General features: G+C 43.4%; 1 protein-coding gene across 2 annotated transcripts; it reads left to right on the top strand.

Moving 5' to 3' along the window:
• Positions 1–1,468: 1,468 nt before the first annotated feature.
• NRIP3 (nuclear receptor interacting protein 3) lies at positions 1,469–27,032 on the top strand. 2 transcript variants are annotated; one of them, XM_060104460.1, is made up of 7 exons: positions 1,469–1,708; positions 16,256–16,417; positions 16,931–17,013; positions 18,868–19,007; positions 19,644–19,696; positions 19,812–19,906; positions 26,478–27,032. In XM_060104460.1, the coding sequence occupies exons 1-7, from the start codon at positions 1,535–1,537 to the stop codon at positions 26,482–26,484; spliced, it is 714 nt and encodes a 237-aa protein (XP_059960443.1). In that variant the 5' UTR covers positions 1,469–1,534; the 3' UTR covers positions 26,485–27,032. The 2 variants fall into 2 exon arrangements, with proteins under 2 accessions (XP_059960443.1, XP_059960442.1); XM_060104459.1 differs by lacking the exon at positions 26,478–27,032 and adding an exon at positions 20,220–22,862.

Here is a 27,032-nt window from a genome sequence, read left to right as displayed (position 1 = left end):
TGGCAAGAGGGAGAATGGCTCCTCCAAGGAACTGGAGGAAAGAAGGCTCATGAGGCTGAAGTACAGAGTGGAGATGCAGGTGTGGGGCAGACCATGCAAGAATATGGGTGTTTTGAGAGCGATAGGAAGCCTTATGTGGTGCTCTAAGCAGGGAGGTGAGATGATGACATTTGTAGTTTGAAAAGATTATTCTGGCAGCAGGGAACAATGGATTGGAAGGGAACCAAGGCACATTCAGGAGACCAGTTCGGAGGTCTCAGACATTTGCCTGTAAAATGGGAATAATGATACTATCTCATAAGTTGTTGCCATGATTCAATGAGAGACTGCATTTTAAGTATTTATTCCGGTGCCTGGTGCATGGTAAAGGCTCAGTAAATGTCGTTATTCTTACTTTTGTTGGTTCTCTTCAGGGAGCAGATCTTTCTATTTCATGCCTGCTCCTATGAGATGGGGTGGGAGAATGCAGTGGTGGTAGTTTCTAGGGTGGAAAACGTGGTTTGTACTAAGTCACAACGTCGAGGCCAGGACCCAGGATGCCTGAAGGTCCAATTGGAATGGCTTGAGAGTATGACAGATTCACAAAGAAAACCGGGTTCCAGTTGCTCCCGGAGTCATGCTGGAGAGAGCCCGAGTGTTGGCTGAGAAAAACGTGCTTTTCTGCCGGGTGTTCCGAAGAGCAGGTGTAGGGCTCGCACTCGTGTGCAGTCGCGCGGAGGCGGGGACCCTCGCCACTCCTCAGCCCCAGGGTGACCCGCAGGCATCCACCAAGCTCTGCTTCCCCGGCTCGGATGCGCGGGTCCTGGGCCCGCGGACAGAGGGAGGAGGGAGGGTCCCCGGAAGGCCGATTCCGGCTGGCCCGCAGGGGCTGCCCCCTCCCCAATCACGTGAGCCTGGTGGGTGGGGACCGATCTGAAGTTGGAGAAATCCCTAGCAATCCAACTTCGGAGCGCGCCGCCGGTCCTCCGGAGCCGGGGCTTTGGGCGCTAGGGCTCCAGGAGGGGCGCGAAAGTGGGAACTGGTGAAGCCGAGCAGCGGCGCAGACGGCAGGACTCGGGGCATGGCCCGGCTGTCGGTGATCCCGGGGTCGGCCACGGCGTGGACAGGTGAGCGGGGACCAGGAGGTGGCGGCGGCTGCCGTGGGAGAGGCCGCTCCTGCGTTGGCCTCCGCACACCTCATCTCGGTCCAGGGGATGCGGGGCACCCACAACGCGAGGGACCAACCTTGGGTAAAGCTGCCGCGGTAGACCTTGGCGCTCGGAGTCAGTCTCGCCAGCACCACTCCTCTCCGGCCCTGTGCCCCAGCGGGGTGGTGCGGGGGTGGGCAGCGGCCCGCGACGCTGGGAAGCAGCGCGCAGGCTGGGGGCGCTGTGCGGGCCCCGCCCCCCGCGTGTACACTGGCTGCTCCTAGTGACGTCACGCTCGGCTATAAAAAAAGGCGGCGCGCGGCTCTCGCGGCTCTGGAGAAGCTCGAGGCTGAGGGCTGCCGGGGAACGGGGAGCGACCGGGACGCTGGGCCGCGGGCGCCTCAGCGATGTTTTACTCAGGACTCCTCACCGAGGGCGGCCGCAAGGAGACGGACAGGCGGGAGGGGGCGTCGCTGCGGCAGCAGCGCCGGATGAAGCAGGCCGTGCAGTTCATCCACAAGGACTCGGCCGACCTGCTGCCCTTGGACGGCCTCAAGAAGCTGGGCTCGTCCAAGGACACGGTGAGCCCCCGCGGCCGCGCCCGCCTCGGGGTCCCCGCGCGCGGCGCCCCGTCACCATCGCGCTGTGAGGGCTCCCGGGGCCCGCCCTTTGCAGCTTTCACTGAGTCAGCGGCCGGGCCCCCACCGGCCGCCGGCCGCTGTCGGCTGTCTCGCTGTTGCTCTGTTTCGGATTCCTCTCCATCCAGCACCCCCCTGCTTTAGTTTCTCTCGGGATTCCGTCGTAGCTTTTCCAGCTCGCCCTCCCTTCAGCGCAGCTTCCTCCCTTCGTGTCTCTCCTCTGGAGTAGAAGAGACCCAGCCCTGCCTTTTTGCCCTCAGGTCCCCTTTCCGTCCCATGTTCCGCAGTACCGAGTTTGATTGCTTGGGGCTTGAGCCTCGCAGCCAGGGTAGCTCCCGCTGCCTCCCAGGCTGCTTGGCCGGGCCCGTGACCCAGACAGAGGTGACTCCTAAGTGGTGTGAGAAGGAGAGAACGAAGTGGGAAGGGGGCTTTCTGGGCAGTCACCACATCCAGATCCACTTGACTTTTGTTGAATCCATTTCCCCCCTATGCAAAATCTACTTCTCCGTCTGACTTTGGTCTCATCTACCTTTGACCTTCCAACAGGAGGGCAGGGGGCGGGGAGAGAAAAAGGGTGGACCTTGAAGGTTTCCTGAGCCCCAAACTTCTCTTCATCATCTTCCTCTCCTGCTACTCCACCCCCAAAGAGTGGATAGAGGGAGGAGGCCAGGCTGCCCCAGCTGCTCAACCGGCTGATGTGTGGAGCTGGAGCTGGGGCTGGCGCAGTCTTTTTTTCTAGCAGGGTTGTTCTTGGCATTAAGAAGGAGAAACTCCAGGACTGGAGGTCTGAGTTCAAAGACTGTACTGTCCTCTATCTATAGGAGGCCTAAGGGTTACTAGTTTAAAGAACTGTATCTGACTCTTATATTTAAGTCACTGGACCAAATTGATGTTTAGCTTTGTCGTTTTATCTGGAATTTTCTTGTAGTTTAACTTGTTTTCTTGAATTTCACGATCACTTTATTCATCTAGGCAATAACTTATGAAGCATTACTTAAATGTCTTTTAAATGAAGTAGATGCTTTGTTTAATTTTTCCAGTAGTTTTTGAGCTTTTGGAATGTTTAATTTGTCAGGGAAGGGGAGTGTCAGCCTGGGCCACTGAAATTGCCATTTCCCGCCACAAGATGCGTATGGAGGGCAGAGCTGCTGAATCTGCTTCTTCTTCTTCTTCTTCTTCTTTTAAATCAACTCTAATGACACATAGATCCCAAGGTCAGATTTGCCCTCCCCCATTGTGATAGAGAATTATTTTTAGTTATTTATTGTACAGGGGATGTCTACTCAATTATCCTGCTCTGTTTTTTAAAAGGTATTTTACCTGCACAAGCCACAGGATAGTTAATCTGATTCATGTTAACTCAGAGTGGTGAGTGACTGAAATGTATTCCTAGAAAAACGATAAATGTCTTTCTTCCCTCCTTTCACTTTACTACAGTCTAGATTCATTTAGCAAATCAGGTTCAAGTCTTCTTACCTTCAGGCCACAATAATCCTAGTTCCTGCCACAATAATCCTAGTTCCTGGAAGCCTCAGCCAATAAACAGTAATAGGAAAATACGTACAATGTGGAATTTTTTTTCCCTTCATGCTGGATTTAAGATATGATTGACATGTGGTTGTCCTGGGATGTCAAGAAGTTTCCTAGCCCTGAGGAACTGCCTCTCCATTCTTCTGCCTGGCATTCTTTATACTGCTTCATCCTGTGTAGGAAGAACTCCATCTGCTTTTCTGACTCCAGTCTGTCTTAGTTGAGCCGCACAGGCGCTGATAGCATAGAACACAGGCACTAGGCTGGAAGGAAGAAGCTTCCTCAGGAAGCAGGTTATTGCCGTGGATGTGACACACAGCAGTTTATTGTGAGACCCTGAACCATGGTTCACAATTTCTCTCCCCTGCCTCCCCCCACTGCCATGAGTTGATGTCCCTCTCGCACTATTCTCACACCTGTAATGTGCAAGTGATTGCACAGAAGAGCTAGAACAGGTCACAGATGCCAAGGCAGACTGAGATAGGGCTGGGAGAGCTCTGAGTACTGGGGTGAAGTGGCATGCTTAAGCTTTCTTGGAACTTATGCTGCTGGATCAGGATAATCTTAGAAATAACCTTAGAAATACTATATCACTTCAGTTTATGGATAATCTGGTAGTATAGACCAGTGCTGACTCAGTGTTCTCTCACCAAAGTGAAATTTTTGAGGATACAAAAATTGACTGTATAAATCTATAGTACAAACTCAATAAAAGAGGGACAAGAAAAGGGAAGGGATGGCACCCGAGGGAGATAGGGGGGAAAGGACAAATTAGTTTTAATTGATTCTGGGGTTTGTGCCAGTGAGAAGATTGTGGGTTGTTTTCCTCATACTAGTGACCTATATTAGAATTATACTGCTGAGTTTTCTGAATTATCTACCTTTTACCATGCTGTTTCTGTAACATTCACTATTTGAATCCAGCCTGCCAACTTTTTTTGGATGGGCAAAGAGCATCCATAGGCAGTCAAATGTGTTCTTGTTCTCTTGACCCTAGGGAGGTACCTTTGCCCTTTTCCTGTTTGTGCGTAGTTGGCTGCTACAAAGTCTACTGTGGAAATTAATTTTATTTCTTATGTCTGGCTGACTTATTTTGTTTGTCCTTTTATCTTGTGCTCTTTTTTGTGTATTAGATTAAGAACCAAAATCAGAGATATGAGTGAGTAATATTTTATTTCATTTATTATTATTTTTCAAGTTGATGAGGGTAGAGAAAAAAATCACTCTTGGAGTTTTGCGTATTCTAATTTCTTTTGTTTTAGCTACCAGGTTCATAAATGTTCTTCTCATTGAGGTAAGGACTTTTTAATTTTTAAAAAGTCATATCATGGGATAATAGGCTGTCTTTCCTATATGATAATATTACTGACCATCAGGCTATATCCTTACTTATTCAGCAATAGAAAGACAGTTTTGCTTTCCTATTTATGATTGATTCTGCTTCTAGCCAGATGCTTTAGCAAAACTCACTAGAATTAGGAGAAGGCTGGGGGAAGGATGGTGTAACACAGCAAAGCCAACTGACCACGAAATGACTAGCCCTGTACTCCTAGTATCTAATCTACCTGATCAGAATTTCTGTCAATGAGGGCAGCCCTGGGTGGTATCCTGTAGATAAGTTATTCATAATGCCACAAGACATCCATAATGTTATAGATTTTGGACCAGAGAACTTGGGAGTCTTAGAAGAGGAGCATGAAATACCAGTATAACATCAGGATCTAGTGCAAACTGAAGATTTCCAGAGCCATGATCAAATCCTAGTTACAGCAAACATTATTTGAACACTTGCTATGTTCAGGACACAATGCTAGGTGCCAGGACCACAAAGAAGAAGACAGCAAAGTTTACCTGTACAATGAATTTATAGATTAGGGGGAAGGATAGGACTGATTAATTAATTTATTCCCCAAATATTTATTGAACACTTATTACATGTCAGGCATGATCTAGGTATTGAAGATATAGTAGTGAACCAAAACGGAGTTCCTGCCCTCATAGAACTTACATTCTTGTGGGGGGGGAGAAGGCAGAAAATAAATCAAGTAAATGTATAATATATCAGGATGTAATCAGTGCTATGGAGAAGCTAAACCAGGATAAGGGAATAGGGAGTGTAATGGCCAGGGCAGGATGGAGTAGAACCCTGTTATTTTATCTAAGGTGGTCGGGGAAGGCCTGTCTGATGAGACTACATTATACGAGATATTGAAGGAAATGAGAGAGCAAAATGTCTTGGAGAAGAATGTTCTAGGCAGAAGGAACAGCAAGTGCAAAGGCCTGAATTGTCAGTGTGCTTGGCGTGATTCAAAAACTGTAAGAAGGCCATTGTGGCCAGAGCAAAGTGAGCAACAGGAGGGCGATAGGAGATAACATCAGAGAGAGAGTGGGAGGCCAAACTACTTAGGGCCTTATAGATCACTGTACAGATATTTGACTTTTAATCTGATATGGGAAACTGCTGGAAAATTTTTTGCAGAGGGGTGACACGACATGACTTACTTCACAAAGTAGACTACTGTGTGGATTTCACTGTAGAGGGCAAAAGTAGAAGCAGGGAGACTGGTTAGGAAGCTGTTAGATAGTAATCCAGGCGAAAGATGATGGTGGCTCAGAGCAGTGTGCTAGCAGTGAAGGGGACAAGAAAAGATCAGACTCTCAGGTTATTTTGAAGACAGAGCTGACAAGTTTAGTTGAGAGATTGGATTAAGGATCTGAAAGAAAGAGTAGTCAAGAATGACCTCAAGGTTTTTGATCTAGCAATTGGAAGAATAAAGTTTCTTATTTACTGAGATGGCTAAGAATACAAGAGGAGTGGGTTAGGGATAGGGAATAAGAATCAGGGGGCTTCCCTGGTGGCGCAGTGGTTGAGAGTCTGCCTGCTGATGCAGGAGACACGGGTTTGTGCCCCGGTCCGGGAAGATTCCACATGTTGCGGAGCGGCTGGGCCCGTGAGCCATGGCTGCTGAGCCTGCGCGTCCGGAACATGTGCTCCGCAACTGGAGAGGACACAACAGTGAGAGGCCCGCGTACCGCAAAAAAAAAAAAAAAAAAAAAAAAGAGGAATTTGATTCTTGAAGAAGTTAAGTTTGGGATGTCTATTAGCTATTCAGTTGTAGATGTATGTTGAATAGATAGTTCCACGAAAATGTAGATAATACAACCAGGAAGCCTATGGTAGTTGTCAAGATATTATAGTCAATAAGCGCTAGAGGAGTTCAGTGGAAGCAGTGATTACTCTGGTCTGGTGTGACAGTAGTGATGGTGACCAACATCTGACTAGAGTTTCATCATTCCCTGGTGAGTCAACTGACTATGAGATTATATGGAGAGGAGGCTGCTTCGATTTTGCCCTATAGAACCTCAGAGTAAGAAGAACTTTACAGGTTATCTGGTTGAAGTCCCTGCTCTTGTGTGAGTCCTTTGTAACAAAAATGCAGTCTGCCATGGGTGGTTGAGAAACCACCATCTCACACCAGCAGGTAGCAATCAGCAATAAAGCTGTTCTCTTTGAAATAACATGTCTATTGGGTCATAAGGTAAAGGCAAAGAGAACACAGAAGTTCTGGGACAATGTGACAAGACTGCCTTAGGTAGATTCCATGTGATTTTGAGCAGCAGTAAACCTAAGGACAATCTGTCTGTGTTCCTGTGGTGTAGAAAGGGTCACGTGTTGTATATTCAGCTAGTAAATAAAGAAGAGAAGGCACAGATATTAGTGCCCTTTTAGACTTCCAAGACCAGACAGAGACGTGTATATTGGGCTTGAAGTGAGAGTCAGTCAGGAGCCCATGTCTGTCTACAAAGTGTACGTGAGGACGAAAGTGGAGTAAGATGATTTCATGCCCTTTTTAAGAAAAAAAAAAGTGAATGGTAATCAGCTTCAATTTTAAGCCGAGCATGAGAATTTAAAATACATATGTACACATACATATAATTATTAAAATCTGAGTGCTTACTTTATACCTGACACGGTATTAAATGCTTCGTACAAACCATCTCATTTCATCCTCACAAAAGCTCTGCAAGGTGGTTACTAACTTGAACTCAGCTCTGTCTGACTCCAAAGCATATATAGTTTAAACAATACTCTAAGTCAAGGGTTGGCAAACTTTTTCTGTAATGGAACAGATAGTAATTGTTTTTGGCTTTGCAGGCCAGTCTCTGTGTCAACTACTCAACTGTGCTGAGGTAATGCAAAACAGCCATAGACAATACAAATGGGGCTGATTGTGTTCTTATGAAACTTTATTTACAAAAATGGGCAGTAGGCTGGGTTTGGCTTGTGGGCCATATTTGCTGACCCCTATTTCTAAGTGGTTCTAGTTGTAGTTCTATTGGAAGCTAGAAACCTTGGGTTTCTCCTCTGAGAGTAAATGCTACAAAGAAAGCAGACTTCTATAATTTCTCCTATTTTCCAGTCTGATCCATTCTGTGGACCACAGAAACCCATTAGTTTGATTCTGTCTGGGTTCAGTGCAGCATAGGTAAAGGGATTGAGAAGGTGGCCTTAGAAGTTCTTGCTCAAGTCATGATTCTGTGGTATCCTGCAGTATAGCCTGTTTCCTCTCACCTCACTTTTCTTCCCACTTTACAGCCTGGTTAGAAGAGATATTTAATCAGACTGGCTTCTAGATTGAGGAACCTCAGCTATGTCTACCTGTAATACAGCATTGCCCACTGTGCCCATTTCTTTCAGAAGCTCCCGATGGTGATAAAGGCAGCACATTTGAGTTTGCCCGCTTAGGATTTAGATGCCTAAATGCTGGTTAGGGTTTAGCAGTCACACTGCAGGAACAGTAGAGAACCTATGACTGCTTAGTGTTGGCTTGTTGAGCTAAAGCATAAAGCAGGATCCATGTCAGGAAGATGACATAGCTATGTCCAAAAGGCCACCAGAGTACCTGCAGCACCTAACTAATACTGTGTATCTTGAAGAACACCTGGAAAGTAGAAGATAGCCCTTGGAAAGGCAATATTTCAATAAACAAAAATAAACCACTTAAGCATATTTACAAAGCAACAGTCAAGGAATGAGAATGCAAGTAGTACAAACTATGTAATGTACGAGTACTGAGGGGATTCTGAAGGAAAGAACTGGATGATATTAATCAAGAAAGGCTTTTTGAAGAAGTAAAGGGTAGAGATTTATTCATTTGGTATTATGCTAAGAGCTGGGGATATAGCTGTGATCGAGACAATGAAGGTCCTTGCCCTTGTGAAATTAACACTCTAGTGGGGGAGTGAAATAATAAACAACTAGATAAGCGAAATAATTCTGAACTTATAATTACTCTGAAAGGAATAGTGGTATATGTTAGCAACTAAAGAAGTGGAGTGCCTACTTTAAATAGTATGGTCAGGGAAGACGTTTTTGAGGAAGTGATATTTGAGCTGAGACTTGGAAGATGAGATCAAGCTACCTATTTGAAATATTAGGGGAAAACATTTCAGGCAGAGGGAATGGCAGGTGCAAGGGCATTAGAATGGGAAAGAGTTTTTGAGCAAGGAGGTGTGGATGAATAAAGGGTAGAGTGGTGTATATATGGTATGTATGTGGAGGTTGGAAAGATAGACAGGGGCCAGATGGCACAGAGCCCTCTAGACCGTGGTAGGAAGTTTGAATTTTGTCTGAAGAAAAATGAGAAGCCATTGAAGGGCTTTTGAGTAAGGGAATGTATTATCTCACTTATATTTTTAAAAGCTTACTCTGGTTTCTGTGTAGAGAATGATTTGGAGAAGGGTGAAGGAAGAGGTGGAAGATAAGTTAGGAGGCTGTTGTAGCACAGATAAGAGATGATGGTGGCTTGTGTGAGATTGGAAGTAGTAAAGGTGAGGAGAAGTAGATCGATACCAGGTAAGTTTTGGAGGAAGTAGCAAACAGTACAGATCTTCCTCGACCTATGACGGGGTTACATCCTGATAAACACATTGTAAGGTGAAAATATTGTTAAGTTGAAAATGCATTTAATATACCTAACCTACTGAACATCGTATTTCAGCCTAGCCCACCTTAAAAGTGCTCAGGGGCTTCCCTGGTGGCGCAGTGGTTGAGAATCCGCCTGCCAATGCAGGACACACGGGTTCAAGCCCTGGTCTGGGAAGATCCCACATGCCAGGGAGCAGCTGGCCCCGTGAGCCACAATTACTGAGCCTGTGCGTCTGGAGCCTGTGCTCCGCAACAAGGGAGGCCGCGATAGTGAGAGGCCCGCGCACCGCGATGAGGAGTGGCCCCCACTTGCCACAACTGGAGAAAGCCCTCGCACAGAAACGAAGACCCAACACAGCCATAAATAAATAAATAAAAATTAAAAAAAAAATCTTTAAAAAGTGCTCAGAACACTTACATTACCCTGCAGTTGGGCAAAATCATCTGACACAAAGCCTTATTTTATAATAAAGTGTTGAATATCTCATCTAATTTATTGAATACCGTATAGAAAGTGAAAAAACAGAATGGTTGTATGGGTAGAGAATAGTTGTAAGTGTATCCGTTGTTTGCCCTCCTGGTCATGAGGCTGACTGGGAGCTGCGGCTGCTGCCTCTGCCGGCATCACGAGAGGGTGTTGTGCTGCGTATCACCAGCCTGGGAAAGGATCAGAATTCAAAGTACAGTTTTACTGAATGTGTATTACTTTAGCACCATCACAAAGTCGAAAAATCATAAGTTGAACCATTGTACGTTGGGGACTATCTATACTTGGGATGGAAGTTTAGGAAAAGAAAAGAATCAAGAATGGATGGGCGTGTAGTGATGCCATTTTACCAGGTTGGTGTAAAGGGAATAATCCAGAATGTTAAAATAGAACAGGACTTTGGAGCTCAAACCTCTTTTATTACTGATGAAGAAGGTGAGACTGAGAGAAAAGTAATGCTTAGAGAGATTAGTGATTTGCCCAAGGTAGTATGTGATAAGTGGTCCTTTTGCTAAAGTAGAACGCCTTCATGGAGGATTAAAGATAAAACTGGGAAGGAGGATGAATTAGTGGAAGATCTTAAATGCTAAATTGAGTATTTTGTGTTTCATACAGCTGGCAAGGGAGCCACTGTAGGGGAAGGAGAACATGAACATAATGTCTTAGGAGATTATTTGAACTTAGCAATAACAGCAGAAGTGGAGAGGAAACTACAGGGTGTTAAAGAGGCAAAATTTCACTCACCAAGATGGAGAATACTGGAGAAAGTACAAGTTTTGTGGGAAAGATCAGTGGGACAAGTTAAGTTTGAAAGTGCCTGTGGGGTGTCTAAGTGGAGAAGTTCAAAGAGGCGGTTGGTTCTATGGGTCTGAAACTCAGAAGTGAGGGCTGGGCATGAGATGGAGTCATCATCATAAGGGTAGTAATTTATGCAATGAAAGCAGATAAGATTGCCGTACAAGGTTTTGTAGAGTGAGAAAGGGATCTAAGATAGAGCAACAAGGAACACTAACATTTAGGAAATGAGCAGAGACAAAGGAGCCAATAAATGAGACAGATGCAGAATAGACAGAAAAGTGGTTTTAGAAGCCAGTGGAGGAGAGTTTCAAAAAAATGGAATGTTGAGTTTATTGAAGCATTGTTTCTAATGGCAAACATGTAGAAATAATCTACATGTCCATTAGTAGTTAAATAAACTGAGGTATGTTTGTACCACAGACTCATAGGTCTATAGATGATGTGCTATTTTAAAATGCAGAAAGTAGGGCAGATGTAAAAAAAATAGGTGCTAAGGTGGTTGGTTATAGGGTAACCTGACATTACATCTGCCTAAGTTACATTGTTGGTGTGTGCGTGTACGTGTGTGTGCACACATGTACGTGCATGCGCACACATGTACACACACTTCAGTTTTTGCATGATTTGGCAGGCACTGTTAGTTGGCTAAATCATCACCCATTTTCAGCCCTTTTCTATCTACCTGACTCCTCTACGCAGAAGCTAAATTCATCCAAACCCCTTTGCAGTTAGAAGTGGCTGTGGGAATTCTAACCAAGAAGATACAGGCAGAAGACTGCTGAGGGAACTTCTGGAAAGCTTTTGCTTTCCTGATAAAAAGGATAGATGGCACAGAGTCCCTTCCTCCTTCCTCCTTCCTTAGATGTGGATGTAATGCCTGGAGCTGGGGCACCCATCATATGACCCTGAGGGAATATCCAAGAGAATTACGGAAACAGTAGCCCTGAAATTGTTAAGCTGCTGAATTAATGCCAGCAACTGCCTACCTCCAATCTTCTTGTTATGTGAGAAAAAAATACACCTCCATTTAAGCCATCATAAGTTGGCTTTTCTTGTGTCTGTATGCTTTCTTAATGTATATTTTTAAAATTTACTTTTTATCAAAAAACACATGTATATAATTTGAAACTTTAAAAAAATTTAAACTGTTCCTTAATTCTCTTATACCGTCCCATCATGTCCCCTCTCCTACTATATTAATATTGTAATATGTTAATAACAATTAAATAGCTATCTTGGGTCAAATCAGCATTTACTGCTTACATTATTATGACTGTATTCATATTATTCACAACTGAGTCAAATACTGTACCATAATTATGTTTCCTTTCTCATACAAATATTTATTTTTATCAAAATTAATAATTGCCTAGTTTTTTCCCTTTAATTTTCTATATAAAATTGAAATCTCCTCCAAGTACCTTAAAACTGCAGATGATCTAGCAGGTTCTTTTTTTTTTCTGGGAGACATCCTTCCTGGAATGCTCTATCCTCCCATTTCATTTTGGGCTGGTTGCTCTCAAGGCCCACCGCACAGCCAATATCCTGGACTTTTCCTTCAACACCATTTTCAGATTTTCCCTTGTTTCTCTTCTCTATTGTATACTCTGTTTCTTGGATCCTATGCTTTTTTCTTTGTCTGTTGGTTTCCCTCGCTTTGGTGGAGTATATCCTTCAGAAGCTGCTTAAGGATTCTTGGGAAATAACTTTCCTGAGTCTTAATTGATAGCTTGGCTAGGTTTAGAAATTATGTGCTGTCAGATTTGTTAAAAGTATTATTCCATTGTCTTTTAGCTTCCATTATTACCACTGAATAGTCCTATGTAATTCTGGTTCCTAATCCTTTGTATTTGAAATCATCTTTTTCTCTTTGGAAACTTTTGGAATCTTTGTCATCCATGATATTCCAGAAATTCTTAATGATGTGAAATCTTGGTTTGGGTCTTGTATCTTTCATTATGCAAGGCTCCATGTGAGCCCTTCAACTCATATTCTTCAGTTCTGGTATAGTATGGCACTCCACCCTCATTCTTAGCTGTTGTAGGAATCTGTTCTAAGCCTAGCCAAACTGTCAACCAACCAGAGTCTTTTGATTTACTCTTACAAAAAGAATAAAGTTTTGGCATTCTTCCCAGTTGTCTGGATCAAGTAGGAGTCTTATGCAGGCATTATACTAATCTCTTTCCAACTCTAATCATACCCTCCAATTGTAGAGGTTCTAATACCTCTAATTCCTCAGCTTTTCCAGGGTTTTAGGTTAAGTAGGAAAACAGCTTTTACAGCTAGACGCCCAAGTATAAAATAGTTCAAATATAATAGTTTATTTTTTCTTAGGTAACAGTTCTAGTGGAAAGGTCAACAAGACAGCCCTCTTTCATGTAGTCATTTAGAGACCCAGGCTGACAGTGAGTGTCTGGCTCTTCTGTCTTCAACATGTTACCTCCAGGAAGGTTACCCTAAGGGTCATCTCCATTCCAGTCCGTCAGAAGTGGAAAAGAATATGGAGGAGTGTACACAGGAGAGGTTTACAGGCCAGGCCTAGAAGTGGTGTGTGTCACTTCTACTCACATTCTGTTTGCCATACTCAGTCATATGGCCTTGCCTAACTACAAGGAAGGCTGGGAAACATAATCTAGGTATCTGTCCAGAAAGAAGAGGAGATCATGGATTTTAATTAGCAACTGGCAGTCTCTGCCACTCCAGTGTTCCATGAAGTAAAATGGTGTGAAGCACTTAGCTTTCTCTAGTCTAGGTCAGTTACCAGTTTTTCGTCTGCTTTTTAGATTCCAAAATTTTGTCAAAATCTCTTTTTTTGTTATTGTTGTTGCTTACTTTACTATTCTCTTTGTTCTTGTAGGTTTAGGCCTTTCTTGTTCCTTGACTATCATTTTAGTGAAATTTTCATTGGGAGCAGAGGTAAATGTACAGTTACGTTGTCATTTAAAACATGAGGGCAGGGACTTCCCTGGTGGTCCAGTGGTTAAGACTCCACGCTTCCAGTGCAGGGGGTGCAGGTTTGATCCTTGGTCAGGGAACTAAGAGCCCATATGCCATGTGGTGTGGCCAAAAAAAAAAAAAAAAAAAAATTAAAACAAACAAACATAAGGGCATAATTAAATGGCTACAGAAGAGCATCTGTGAGGTTCATATGAGTTTATTGGCTGTGAATTTTCAACTCCTGAACTATACTATGAAGACTTCTAGTCATAAAAATGAATGAAAAGAATTATATGTACTGACATAGAAAAATGCCTTTCATATATTAAACAAAAATTTAAAAATTTAGAAGAGTGTTATAGTATGATCCTGTTTTTATTATTATTATTATTATTTTCATTTTATATAGTTATAATTTATTATTTTTTTTCTCAGTTTCCTTATACTTTATTTTTTTTATTAGTTTCTGCTTTATAACAAAGTGAATCAGTCATACATATACATCTGTTCCCACATCCCTTCCCTCATGCATCTCCCTCCCTCCTGTTTTTATTTATGTTTGTAGATGTGTTAAAATTTTTGGAAGGATGTACTTCTAAATGTAATGGTTGTTCTTTGTAGGGAGTAGAACTGAGAAGGTTTGAAGGGTTGCAGAGGCTTTCCCTTTTAATTGTATATACTTCAGTGACATTTGAATATTTTATATTGAAGATGTATTACGTTTGAACCTTTTTTGGGATACTAAATAAAGGAATAGTCAGCGGGACCGAAAGCCCTAGAGAAGTCAAGTACAATGAAGGCTGAAATATGTCTGTCGGATTTGGAAATTAGGAGATCGTTATTGGTGTTGTGGGATCAGAAGTGATTTCAGTGAAGAAAATATAGGATGTCAGGAAATAGACTAGTGATTTCGACCTTTTTTTAAGATTGTTTAAGGCAGGGTTGTGATTAGGACATGGCACTGAGGAGGCAGGCTCTGAGGGTTTGTGGAGGAGTTTTCTTCCCAGTGTGTGAGAACTTTGAGTATGTGTATAGCCTGTGGAGAAAGAGTAGAGTAGGAAAATTCAAAGAGAGATGACTTCAAGGAAAATGATTTCAGAACCTTCCTCGTTTGCCTGATCTGTCCAGTGATGATTAGACTCCTCTCAAGATTCAGAATAACCAGGTAAAGTGGTGTTGGGCAAGACCACTGTAGAAGGAAAGCCTCAAACTTTAGGTTATGAGGGCTTTGTTTAGATGGCCTTTGAAGTCCCTTCCAGTCTTCAGTTCTACAAATCCAGCTTATCTGAGTTGGTCATGCTAAGCATGGACCTGACAGAAACAAACACCTGCTTTAGTATGAATCTAGGCTCATTAGTTAGATAAGAATGAAGAATTTCTGTTTCTTTTGAGGAGCAAAGCATTCTCCCAGGGTCCAATCAGGAAATCAAAGTTAGCACTTCCTCCAGCTCCTTGTCAAGTTAAGAAGCTCTCATTTTCTTTTAAATGCCCCTCTCTCTCCTTTTCCCAAGAATACTAATTTAAAATCTGCCTTGCCAAGAATTGGTGTATTTTGGGAATCCATTTCTTCGCCTCACCAGGGTTACAGCGAGTCATGGCTCTGACTCCATTCTTCCTCAGAAATCTGTAATATGGTGGAAATGAAGACCTCCTGCACTTCTACCCACTTCCTGGGGAAGGTTCTAGGCTCTGGGCTTCTAGGAGTAACTCTCTTCCCCCCCTAGAATTGGAATGCCATCTAGTATGTGTCACATAGAAACTTGGGGTTAGACTCCATCCTTTGAGGGATTTTCAATATTATTGTAAACTAGGAATAATATGCTTTTGTATAGAAATTTCTCAGGTCAAACGACTTTAAGAGGTGGCTTACACTTTCTGGAGGCCACTTTGAGTAGAAACAATAAAACATAGATATATCTGCCCTAGTAACTCTCCTAAGCTCTATCAAAGAGCAGACTTGATTTCATATTCCTCATTCTTCTTCCTAACCTTAGGTATCCTGGCAGAGATATAAGGTCTAATTAAGTCCCCTGCTTCTTGGTCAGTTTCTGTCCCTTTTATATTCCACTTTTGGCCCATTGAAGAGAGCGGGAATGGATGACAAGCACACGGCAGGAGGAGCCTTATGCTCCTTGAGGTCCAGAGGATAACAGTAAGGATGATTCCTCTGGGTTCTGCCAGGTTCTAAAGTGTGTCTCCTAAGAGGGTTATTCAGCAGGTATGAATCCCTGTCTTCCTACCTCATCCACCCATGGATAACTCAGCCCACAGGAGAGCCAAGTCACCAAGGCACATGCATTTGGGTCCAAAGGATAATACTGTGAGGAGTGAGACTTGAAATAGAAGTACACAGAAGTCCTGAAAACCAGTGCTAAGGAGGTTTCTTTGGCCTGTGAGAATTAGCTGCCCTTTCTATAAGTCCCCTGGAAAGATACATTTATTCCACATAGACTATGGCCACTTTCCTCCTGAAATGGCCTTGTAAGGGAAGGGAAAGCAGCAAGCCCCGGTAGTACAAGTTACAAGGGTCCCTTAGTTCTCTTTAGCCATGGACTATCAGCCCTGTCCACCTTTCCCAGGGTCCCACATTGCTCTTTCATTCACTCAGGGTTGCCTACTACAAATTGGTGTATAGTTCCTGCTCTGATAATACCCACGAAGTTCCCTACTTGAAGGAAGAATAAATAAGAAGCAAAGGTAGAGCTCAGTTATGGGCAGCTCCTTCATTATTTCTGCAGCCCCTGGGGGACAATGAGAGAAGGGGGGAAATGGCCTGTCATTAAGAAGCCTCTGCTTTCTGTTCCTCAAGCAACCTCATAACATTCTGCAGAGGCGCCTCATGGAAACCAACCTGTCAAAGCTCCGAAGCAGTCGTGTCCCTTGGGCCTCCAAGACCAACAAACTCAATCATGCCAAGTCTGAGGGGCTAAAGAAGTCTGAGGATGATGACATGATTTTGGTTTCTTGCCAGGTAATGTTCTGAGAATAGCTTTTCCAGGTTTTCTGGAGAACAGGATTTGGGCCCATTATCCCAATAATGGGGACCTCTCCTCCAAATTGTATAGAATGTGGGTCTTATCATGGAATTTATAAATGAGTTTTAAGGGGAGCACTCCATGCAACACTGGAAATATATGCAATAATTTGTATGCGTGTGCATCTTTATGGGGAAAAGGACTAAATGTTTCATCAGATTTGCAAAGGAGTATGTGATACACACACACACACACACAATTAAGAGCCACTTGGTGTATAGAATGAAATACCCAAAGTCCTTTGGGATCCTCTGTAAGCTCTAGATTCAGCAGGAAAAAGAACCCCTCAAAGGAGACTCAGCAATGGATAAAGATGGGACACTACCAACCCATAATTGTGAGGATGCTCTCCAGCCCTGCCTTTCCTATGACATCCGCTGCTTGCTCTCTGGATCTCCTTCCCTTGTGCTTCTCTGGCTCTGGTTGAACAGTGTGTTTCCTCTCCACAGTGTGCTGGAAAGGATGTGAAAGCCTTGGTTGACACAGGCTGTCAGTATAATCTCATCTCTTCAGCCTGTGTGGACAGACTGGGGTAAGTAGCCACTTGTGCTGGAAGTCACATGCTAATACACTCTTTGCTTGAATTTATTTTGAAGTCCAGGCTTTCCATTAACTCCCACCAATTAAGTTTTGAGCAAAGACCTTTGGGCTCCGGAATGAGAAAGTATGAGATCCTTGGCTCATTGCGTGCCATGCCCTGATCCTGATTTGTGCCCTGCCCAGACAACAAGTTAGAAGGATCTGCCCTGGTGGTGTACGCGCGTGAAGGAAAATCAGGGAGGTGCTTGGCCTTAGCTTACTTGGGGACCTTCTGGAGGCCACACTGCCTGTCCCAAGAAGTATCAGTCAGACCGTGGAATAGAGCTGCTATTGCTGTTGGTCCTGAACCATCACAGGGGTGATTAGTACCTTTCCTCTCTGCAAATAACAGATAAAATCAGATCTTACTGCTGCCGCTGCTGGGGACTGGGTGTGAGGCATACACCTCATATATTGAATATCTTCAGTTCTCTAATAGCTGGAATTGGGTTCTTCCTCTTTTTTAGTCAGAGAAAACCATTTTGTATCTTTCCTCCTTTTCACTCAACCTGTATTTTTATTTCCTTTCTTCTTCTCTTTCCTCCAAAGTACCAGATGGGCCCTGAGGTCTAGCCCAGAATTGGGAGGATCAACCCAATATCCTTTTCCACTTCTCTAGCCCTAAGTACAACAAAGCATTCCCCAGCCTAAATCTCTGTATTGAAACAATCACTAGGGTAGATATAATGGCCCATTTTAAGCTACTTTCAAAATATCCCTATTCTTAAGCAGGGCTTGCACAAGTCTTGATGTGTATAATCAGTGACCTCTGCTACATGTTCTGTTCCTTCTCATTTCTACCTTCTCACCCCTCACCACAACTGTGACTCTTTGAAGCTGGCTCTGTGGGTTTTGTGCATGGCTGTTTACGGCGGTGGACGGGGTGGGGTGGGGGTGGAGTCCAAGGACACAAGTGCTCCTATGAGAAGAATCCTGAGCTTTTTTATGTGGTGAAGAGATGAGCTGTGGTGCAACATGGTGTTTCCAGAAAGACTAATAATGTCCTGGTGCATAATTAGGCAGAAGACTGCCATGATTCCAGAGGAATTAATAACCATCTGTAAAATTGCAATGATTTTTCTTTTGGATGGGCTATAACACCAAAAGAGAGGAAATGGAGTAAAGCAGAAGTATTGGCACAGAAAGTCCATAATTAAGTATTTATCCACCAACTCATAATAGCTCGGTGCTAGCTGTTCCAATCAGCTTACATAACTGTGTGAAACCTTGGTGCTGTTCTTTCCTTCCTCCCCTAGACAAACAAGTTAAATTAATTAGGACTTTCTCCACAATATGCCTTGCTGATGCCGATATCAATGTACTTAACAAATAAGTGCCTGCCTCCACCATCCTTATGGCCTAAGACTAAATGATGAGGATAGACTGAAATAGACAAAGAGAAAATTAGACACTGAACAAAGCATCTTCTAAAATTAGGATTTACCTGCCCTCTGTGAGATCTGTTACCCACAGACGGATAAAAGGATATGTTAACTAAATTGCCTTGCACATAGGTGGGGATGTTGAGATGCAGAAAAGGATTCTGTGAGTGTGTCAACTCTCATATTCCACCAGTGCAGATAGTGACATAGCTTTTTGAGAACAGGAGCTGAATCTTTAGTTTTTTATATCTCCTGGCGTGTTTAGGATAAAGTGCTGAAACAAGAAATGTAGACTAGCATTTTTTTTTGGTAAATTAACTCAGGAAATCTCTGGAAAATTCCAGCTGTGTGTCAGAAGGTAGGCATTGCCAGATTCCACCAGAAACTTCTGCCAAGGGGATTCTGGTATTTCCTCTCTGGTGCAGACTCAAGGAGCATGTCAGATCTCACAAGCACGAAGGAGAGAAGCTTTCTCTACCCCGACATCTGAAAGTAGTGGGCCAGATTGAGCACCTAGTGATCACTCTGGGCTCCCTCCACCTGGACTGCCCAGCAGCCGTGGTTGGTGAGTAGAATCGGGGACTGGACCTGTGGACCCCTAAGCTCAACCCTCTCCCTCCTTCCACCAAACCCTCATGGGATTTTATGCCTGTAAATATTGACTTCTTCAAAATCCCAGGTTTCCACTTTTTTTTACTATAAATCTTGTCCCAGTTTTTGCCTTCTGAAGTACCAGATGGGCCTTGAGCTACATTCAAGACATGTTGAGAATCACTCAGAGAATAAAAAAATTCAAGGGGTAAGAAAACATTTCTGTGTGCCCCTGAGAGCTTTCTGTGGGCTAGTTGGAGGTAGAGGGCAAGATCCTCTTACTCCTTTGCCATAATTCCCTTCATAATTTCCCACCAACTCCTATACTTTCCCTCATGTACTCTATTCTATCTAAGTTCCTGGTTTTTGTCCAAAGGCCTTTGTCCTTTAGAGTTAAAAAGACTTCAGTTTGAATCTTGACTCTATCACCTTTTAACTCTAATGATTTGGGAAAATTACTTAATATAATAAATGCTCAACAGCTGTTTATTGGATGGATGGATGGACGGATGGAAGGAAGGAAGGAAGGTAGGTTGCATAGAACCTAATGGTGATAAGGCTGACTTCTAAACCAACATGAAAATGGTTAAATCTTAATTTTTTTTATTAGAGGACAACGAGAAAAACTTGTCCCTTGGTCTCCAGACTCTCCGATCCCTGAAGGTAGGATTGATTCTACATTCCCATCGGTACTTCTTCTCTGAGGCAAGGGTCCTCTTACGTGGAGACCCCATAGTGGGATCATTGACGGTAACCAGTGATTCTCCTTTGTTTTCAGTGCATCATAAACTTGGATAAGCACCGGCTGATCATGGGGAAGACAGACAAGCAAGAAATCCCTTTTGAGGAGACAGTTTCCGTGAATGAAGACAAGTGAGTGCCCAAATGGGTCAGGTCAAGTAAAATCCATTGGTCATTAACTGGAGGGATTCTCACACAGGATATTGAGCTGTATCCTGCTTTTGACTTTCAGTCATACCACAAGTATACCCCTCCTCACCCCCAGAGTTCACAATCCCACAAAACTCTATAGCCCACATGATATCTTGTAGGCATTGATACTGCATACTATGATACTGCATAGAGTGGTGGGGAAGATGAGTAGCTTTTAAACTAAAATTGTACTTGCCTTCAGTCTAACTTCTTTGAATTTGGTATCATTTCTTTTATTTCTTTCTCATTTCAGCACTTCAGAAGCATAACTGCAGCCTGCAGCATGTCTGCACGTGTGCACACATACCAGGTTGACAGATTAAGAAAACTGGGTTTGAACCAAATGCAGTAGCAACTTGCTTTGGACCAAGTCCTCCCCTCTAATAGAAGCTCCAGGGGGTCCTTCCCACCCAGACCTCTCTAGACTTTAGTCTGTGCTTAGAGATCTTGTCTGGTTATAGCCATTGTTTTTTACTCCTTTGATCACTTAATTTATAGACCTTTTTGACACTGCCAGGTCCCACTTGTGGCCTATTTCTCTGCTTCTTCAAGGAAATTGCTTTTATTAGTCACGTATAGGGGCTTCTAGGTTCTATTTCTCCATAGATACACTTGCTTCTTTTCCTGTAGTTAAAGTGTATAGTGAACAGGAATCTGACCTTTACCTCCTTCCAGCTATTTCAAAGAGATGCAGGGTACCTATGGCTCAGAATTAGAATTTCTTCTAATTCACTCATTGATTTCTCAAGTATGAATTAATCTGAAAGAGCCCAGAGAAATCTAGTCCAACCCTTTCATTTAAAGGTCTGGAGAGGCAATTGAATTGTCTAAGCTCATATACTGAGTCGGTGGCAGAGGGGACCTAGAATTCAGACCTGACAAGCCAAGGCCAAGGCCATGTTCATTCTCATTTGTTGCATCAAGCCTTGAGAGGAGGATGAAGAGGTGAGGGTTTGTAAAAAGGCAGGGTAGGGGAAGGCTGTGTTTTGGGGATGGATGCCAGAGGACCTGGGTAGCCCTCCGTCCTGTGTGCTAAGCCCACTAGAAGTCCCCTGACCCAAACTGTCACATTTAGGTGCTTATCTTGGTGCCTAAAAGCCATGAGTATAAAGATGAATGAGGTGGCTTCTCACCTTGAACGTCTTGGAGTGGAGGAGGAGGAAGGACTCACAGACAGAAGAACACTAACCACTCTCTGAGATGGAATTGAAGGCTTCAGTAAATAATCTGGGCATCATTGTCAGATGTTGATAACCCCAAGATCCAGTCAGTATTCCTGCCTAGACTGTTATTTGTCTGCATCAGACTCAAGTAGCTGGGAACAAGAGTGGGGAAAGGAGATGAAAAAACCCAGAGCAGGTCCAAAATAGAAGGATAGAATCAGTTGGTGGGAAAGCCTACCTAGGGAAACATTTCTGGGATGGGGGCCAGGAATGAAACTTCCTGGCAGGGAATTGATGATTGGGAAGCTCTTCAGTTCTGTCCTGGTATAAGGAAAGAGGCAGGGCGGGAGCCTGCCCAAGAGTTCACAGCAACTTTTTCTGACTCCTCAGTATTTCCTGAACCCTCTCAAAGAGGTCATGGGGTTTCTTGAAGCCTTTCTGTTGGGGTGTCAGTTGGGCACATAGATACCTGTAATGGAATCTCCCCTTCAGTTTGGTCAGAGATGTGCTCAGAGAAGTCAGAAAAATAGCCAGCTGTGGGTGTCCCTTTAAGAGATTCCCAAGTCTACCCTTGGTTCATAGCAGCAGTTCCTCGAGTATTTAATGATCCTACTTAAAACTTTGCCAGATCCCACCAACAATCTTGTCTAGCGTTAAGCTACTGTCTCTATCAAACAACTCTTTGGAACTCTGAATGTTTTCAGCTTTTCAGAAGCTCCCTAAAGACTAGGAACCTGGTGACGTGACCCCCATTTGAACAGCTAGGCAGCCATACTGTAGCCAGTTGTCAATGCGTCACCCCCAGGCCCTTCTTATCAGCTTCTACAGAGAAAGCAAGATGGAAAACTAAGGACAGCCACCGTAGGGGAGGCCACATCTGAAGCTCAGCAGGGGTGATCCCATGTTACCAGCCTTCAGTGTCCCCTCAAACTACCCCCATTTTCTTACATGGGGGCACCTGCACCTTTCCATTGAGGCCTCTCCACTCTCCTCCCTTACCTATCATGGAACCACTTTGGCCTGCTTCTCATCCTAGGACTGAGTTGAAATACTTCACCTCTTCCCTAGTTGAAAGTTCCACTCTGAATCTTGACTCTTGGCCACAAGTGAGGCATGTTAGAAGTTCCTTGGCCTGGTTTATCCTTATTTAGATTCCCTGTGGACCAAGTGAGGCCAGGAATTCTCAGGTGCTAGAAAGATGCCACTGATTTTGACCCTTCGAGTTCAGGATTATATGGCATCAGGGGGTTGATCAGATGGCCTTTAGTGATCTTTCTGGCCTCTGAAAATCAGTCAGTGACTTTCCAGTTTTGGAATAGAGACAATTGGGGTGATTTGAGCTTATGGTATCATAATCTCACTCCATGCAGTCAGACCATTTGAATTCACTAACCGAATAATTGTGCTTTAAACTTCAGGCTTGATAGAGGTACCTAAAGGAAAAAATGTTTTCTGAATTTTCTATTTCCTTGCCCTGCACAGACCCCACCTGGTAAGATTTTCTATTCCTTAGCTCAAAGTGTCTGTAGATGGGTTGCTTGGTATGTCAGCTGCCCTTACTCTTGTATAATAGAAATATCTTTCCAGGCTGGGCACATGGAGGAGACGAACTGGATTCCTCCCTCCTTCTGTTGCCAGGCCTCTGCATTGGCACTTTATCTGCTCAGTGTTTCTGGCTGTGTTGAGTTTATTTGTGAGATTAATGTAACAATAAAGTGAAATCTTCCCCTCTGTGTGCTTGTCTGACAAAGTCTTTGTGTCAGGTCCCCTGGAAGATGGCGGAGCCCAGGCATAGCCCAGCTGCATCTGTGTTTCTCTTAAAGGATCTTCTGAACACAAGGCTTTGTGGTCCTCATTTCCTCCATTGCTACTAGCCCTTTTGCTCCCTCTTACCGGCTGTATGTCCTTGGGCAAATTATTGAACCTCTGTGAGCTTGGCTTTGTAATCTACAAAACAGAAGTGATAATAGTACTTACTTCACAGTATCAAATGAGATAACCTGTGTAAAGTAGTTGGCTTATGGTAGTCCCTCAAAGATTTAACTGTTTATGAGAACAATCTTTTATGGTGGATCCCCAGTGTGTGAGAGAACATTTACTTCTAGAAATTTTATTTACGAATTTACTTTTTATAAATATTGATTTATTTAGAAAGGAAATATTTATTTGGTTCAAACAAATAAGAGGTTTGGGAAGGGGGAGGGTTGAATGAACTTTAATATATAGTTAAAGTTAAGGTCTAAATGACGTTGCAAATAACTGCATTTTACAGATGATAGAAACTTACCTTTTAAGTGTTAATATTTTTAGTATTTAAACAGTGTAGTTATTAAATAGTCAACAAGAAACATTCTATACCTATGACAGTGGTTATCACAATCTAGAATTATATTTCTACCACTACTCAGATGATATTACCATTCCACCTCAAAAGGTTTTCTGTCTTACTTTTGTCCATTTATTCTAAATATAATAAATGTAAAAAGACTTAACCAATCTGACTCTTAAACAATGAGCAACAGAATCAAGATTCATAATCACCTTAATACAATGAAACCAACAAAATTGTTTTAACAGAGTTTAAAAAATATATCCTGGGGCTTCCCTGGTGGCACAGTGGTTGAGAGTCCGCCTGCCGATGCAGGGGACACGGGTTCGTGCCGTGGTCTGGGAAGATCCCACATGCCGCGGAGCGGCTGGGCCCGTGAGCCATGGCCGCTGGGCCTGCGCGTCCGGAGCCTGTGCTCCGCAACAGGAGAGGCCACAGCAGTGAGAGGCCCGTGTACCGAAAACAAACAAACAAAAATCCTGACTTCCATTTTTTAAAAATCTATTGCAAGAGGGAAGGGATATGGGAACAGATGTATATGTATAACTGATTCACTTTGTTACAAAGCAGAAACTAAAAAAAAAAAAAAAATCTATTGCACTTGCACAGTGGGGGAGAACTTGGATTAACAGAAATTCCTGTGAAGATGATATTGGTGTTTAGTTGATTGCACATTCTCTATGTAGAAGTATCAAGGACTCTGTGTGTAGGAGATGTCATTTGTAAGACAGGGGTGTATATATAATCTGTGGAGCATCCAGAAAAGGGCAATGGTAACCTCATTATGGTCTTCAGAGTTGTCATGTGGAAAGTGTTCTTTCTGGCACCAGAAAGCAAGCATTTCCAATAGGTGGAGGTTGCAGAGAGGCATATCCTGACTCAGTTGGAGGGAAGCATCTACTTTAATCCAGGGACTATACTAATTTATACAAAGAAGGTAGTAGTGTTCACAATTTTGCAGATGGAAAAGCTAAGGCTCAGAGTAGTATCAAGACACAATTGCTTAGCACAATTAAATGGACTGCCTCTAAATTCTCTTTCACTGGGAGTGAAAGGTGGGATGATCATTTCCGAGCAATATTGGAGAGAGATTTCTGCATTGGGTGGAAGGTTAGATAAGGAGACTTCCAAAGTCATTTCTAATGCCAAAATTCTTTGATTCTGGGACATATTTATTAAATGGCATTGTGAATCAAATGTAGTTTCTTTTTGGGGCTTCCCTGGTGGCGTAGTGGTTGAGAGTCCACCTGCCGATGCAGGGGACACGGGTTCGTGCCCCGGTCTGGGAAGATCCCACATGCCGCGGAGCGGCTGGGCCCATGAGCCATGGCCGCTGAGCCTGCGCGTCCGGAGCCTGTGCTCCGCAACAGGAGAGGCCACAACAGTGAGAGGCCCGCGTACTGCAAAAAAAAAAAAAAAAAAAAATGTAGTTTCTTTTTGACTCATTGCCATCACTACAAACATAGACTCGTTAATTTGGACTGAAATTATGAGCTTTTTATGCAGCTTTGAAGAGCTGCAGGCTACTGTTCTCAAGAAATCAGAAAGCAGAGACGTACTAGTCTGTGTGTTATAGCTTGGACTCCTCTGTTAGCCGCTACTTCTTCCTTCCATTATCAGTGCATCCTAAGCTATGCTACTATCTTATTTTATGCTTACTTGTCTGGTCAGTGACCTACTGGCAGCTGTTTCTCACATGGTGTCAAGCATGTGGTCATTGTGACATCTATTTTCTCAGAGACCTTTTTATTCGAGGGTTGTGGTATGTTTCAGAAGACTGGGGCTGCCAGATGCCTGACCAGAATGGAGAAAAAGCTGGGTCTTTACCTGCTTTTAGGTAGTGACTTGTCCCAAGGTTCTAGCAGCCTGATGACTACAAGCCCTGTTCTTTCTTTCCCGCACCTTTATCACACTCTTTCCTGGACCTATGCCCCTAACCAGCAAATCCCAGCCACCAAAATCAGAGAGGGGAATTCAATCCTGGCATTGTTTTTACTGGAGGCAGAGTAGCCTTCCAATGTGTAATGAATACAGAAAACCTAACTCTTCAGGGAATCCACATACTCCAATGCTGACATACTCAAACCCTTGAACAGGAGAAATAAGCTGGGAAGAGGGGGTGTGGCTGATCTAGTAGAGATACCTGTGTTTGCCAGAGGAGAGACTTCGAGGACAAAGGGAGTGGAGACATAGAATCTTCTGTGCTGTGAGCCTGGATAACGGGAATTTAACTTTGCTTCCATCATTTGGCAAACTAATATGGGATATCTTGGGATTCTGTTGTGAAATGCTGAACTCCTTGGATATACTGGATGCCCTTGTACTTGGGGGGCTGCTATTGTGGTTCTCATCTTACTTATTTTGAAAATGGGTAAGGACATGAGAATTTCATTGTTTCTGGGCTGCCCATATGAAGAGTCAACTACTCTGTTTTGAAGGTTCTACAGAAACTATCCCCCACGTGTCTGAGTTCATAACAGTTTCTCTGTGGTAGATAAGAACCGGTTGGAGAATAGAAAGTTCATTGAAGTGAGTAGGTTTCATAAAGATCAATTCAGTCACAGGGCTGTATGAAGGGGTCCTGTTCTAAGGTCTGAGGAAGGGTAGCCAGAGAGGAGAATCCAACTGGGTATGCCCCATGGAGAGTAGAATTTCAGATATAAAGGCTCAGTATCAGCAGGTAAGGCCTAGGAGGAAGGCCAGGACTTGAAAAGAGTGACAATTTAAAGGGAAGGGAAAATGGGTGGGAAGCTCAGCATCAGCCTAAGTTGATAATCAAATAAGGGGCACCAATACTGAAGTATACCTAAATTAACAAACCATACTATATAACTCATATTTGATTTATACATCTCATAATAATTTTAATTTGCTCTGTTTCATGGTGGTAAAATACATATCACCAAAGACTCCATTAGTCACTAAAAACAAGATGATTACTCGAAAGACTGTAAAGTAAATTAGACCTGAGATCCTCACCCCCTAGTCATTCATTTGTTAATTTGTTTATCCCCTGGAGAAACTGAACTAGTTGGAGCCACCAGGAACAACTGGCAGCTGAGAGGAGGCATCCTACTGAAGATGGGTTCAGCATTCTGAAGCGTCAGATACCTCTTACGCTGACTTGGATCCCAGAACCCTGAAATGTGGCTGTTCTCTTAGGACAGTGCTTTCACTGCAGCTCTCTCAAGGTGGTTTTTTCTCCCACGGTTCTATTACTGGTCGTAGAGGTGGGTAGATGGTCTCCTTGCTTATTACTACATCTTGCAGACATTTCTCCCTCTGCTTTCCTTTAAAACCCCCCAGCTTTGAGCCTCATGCCATCAAATTATATCAATTCTGTCCCTTCATTGTTGCTATCATCTACAAAATCTACAAGCCCCTGGGTCGTTCCCCCTCAGTTTTCAACAAGTTTAGCTCTTGGCTCATTTCACTCCCCCCAACACTACCCCAGATTTAATTCTTCGTGATTTAATTACATAAATGGATGATCCTTTCAACACCCTGACATATTGGTTCCTTGAAAAAACAGTCTTCCACTGATTTTATCCTCTACCTTTCCCTGCCATTTACT

The sequence above is a fragment of the Mesoplodon densirostris genome, chromosome 7 (assembly GCF_025265405.1).
Source record: "Mesoplodon densirostris isolate mMesDen1 chromosome 7, mMesDen1 primary haplotype, whole genome shotgun sequence".
Lineage (NCBI taxonomy): Eukaryota > Metazoa > Chordata > Mammalia > Artiodactyla > Ziphiidae > Mesoplodon > Mesoplodon densirostris.
This window is presented reverse-complemented; position numbering and strand designations above follow the sequence as displayed.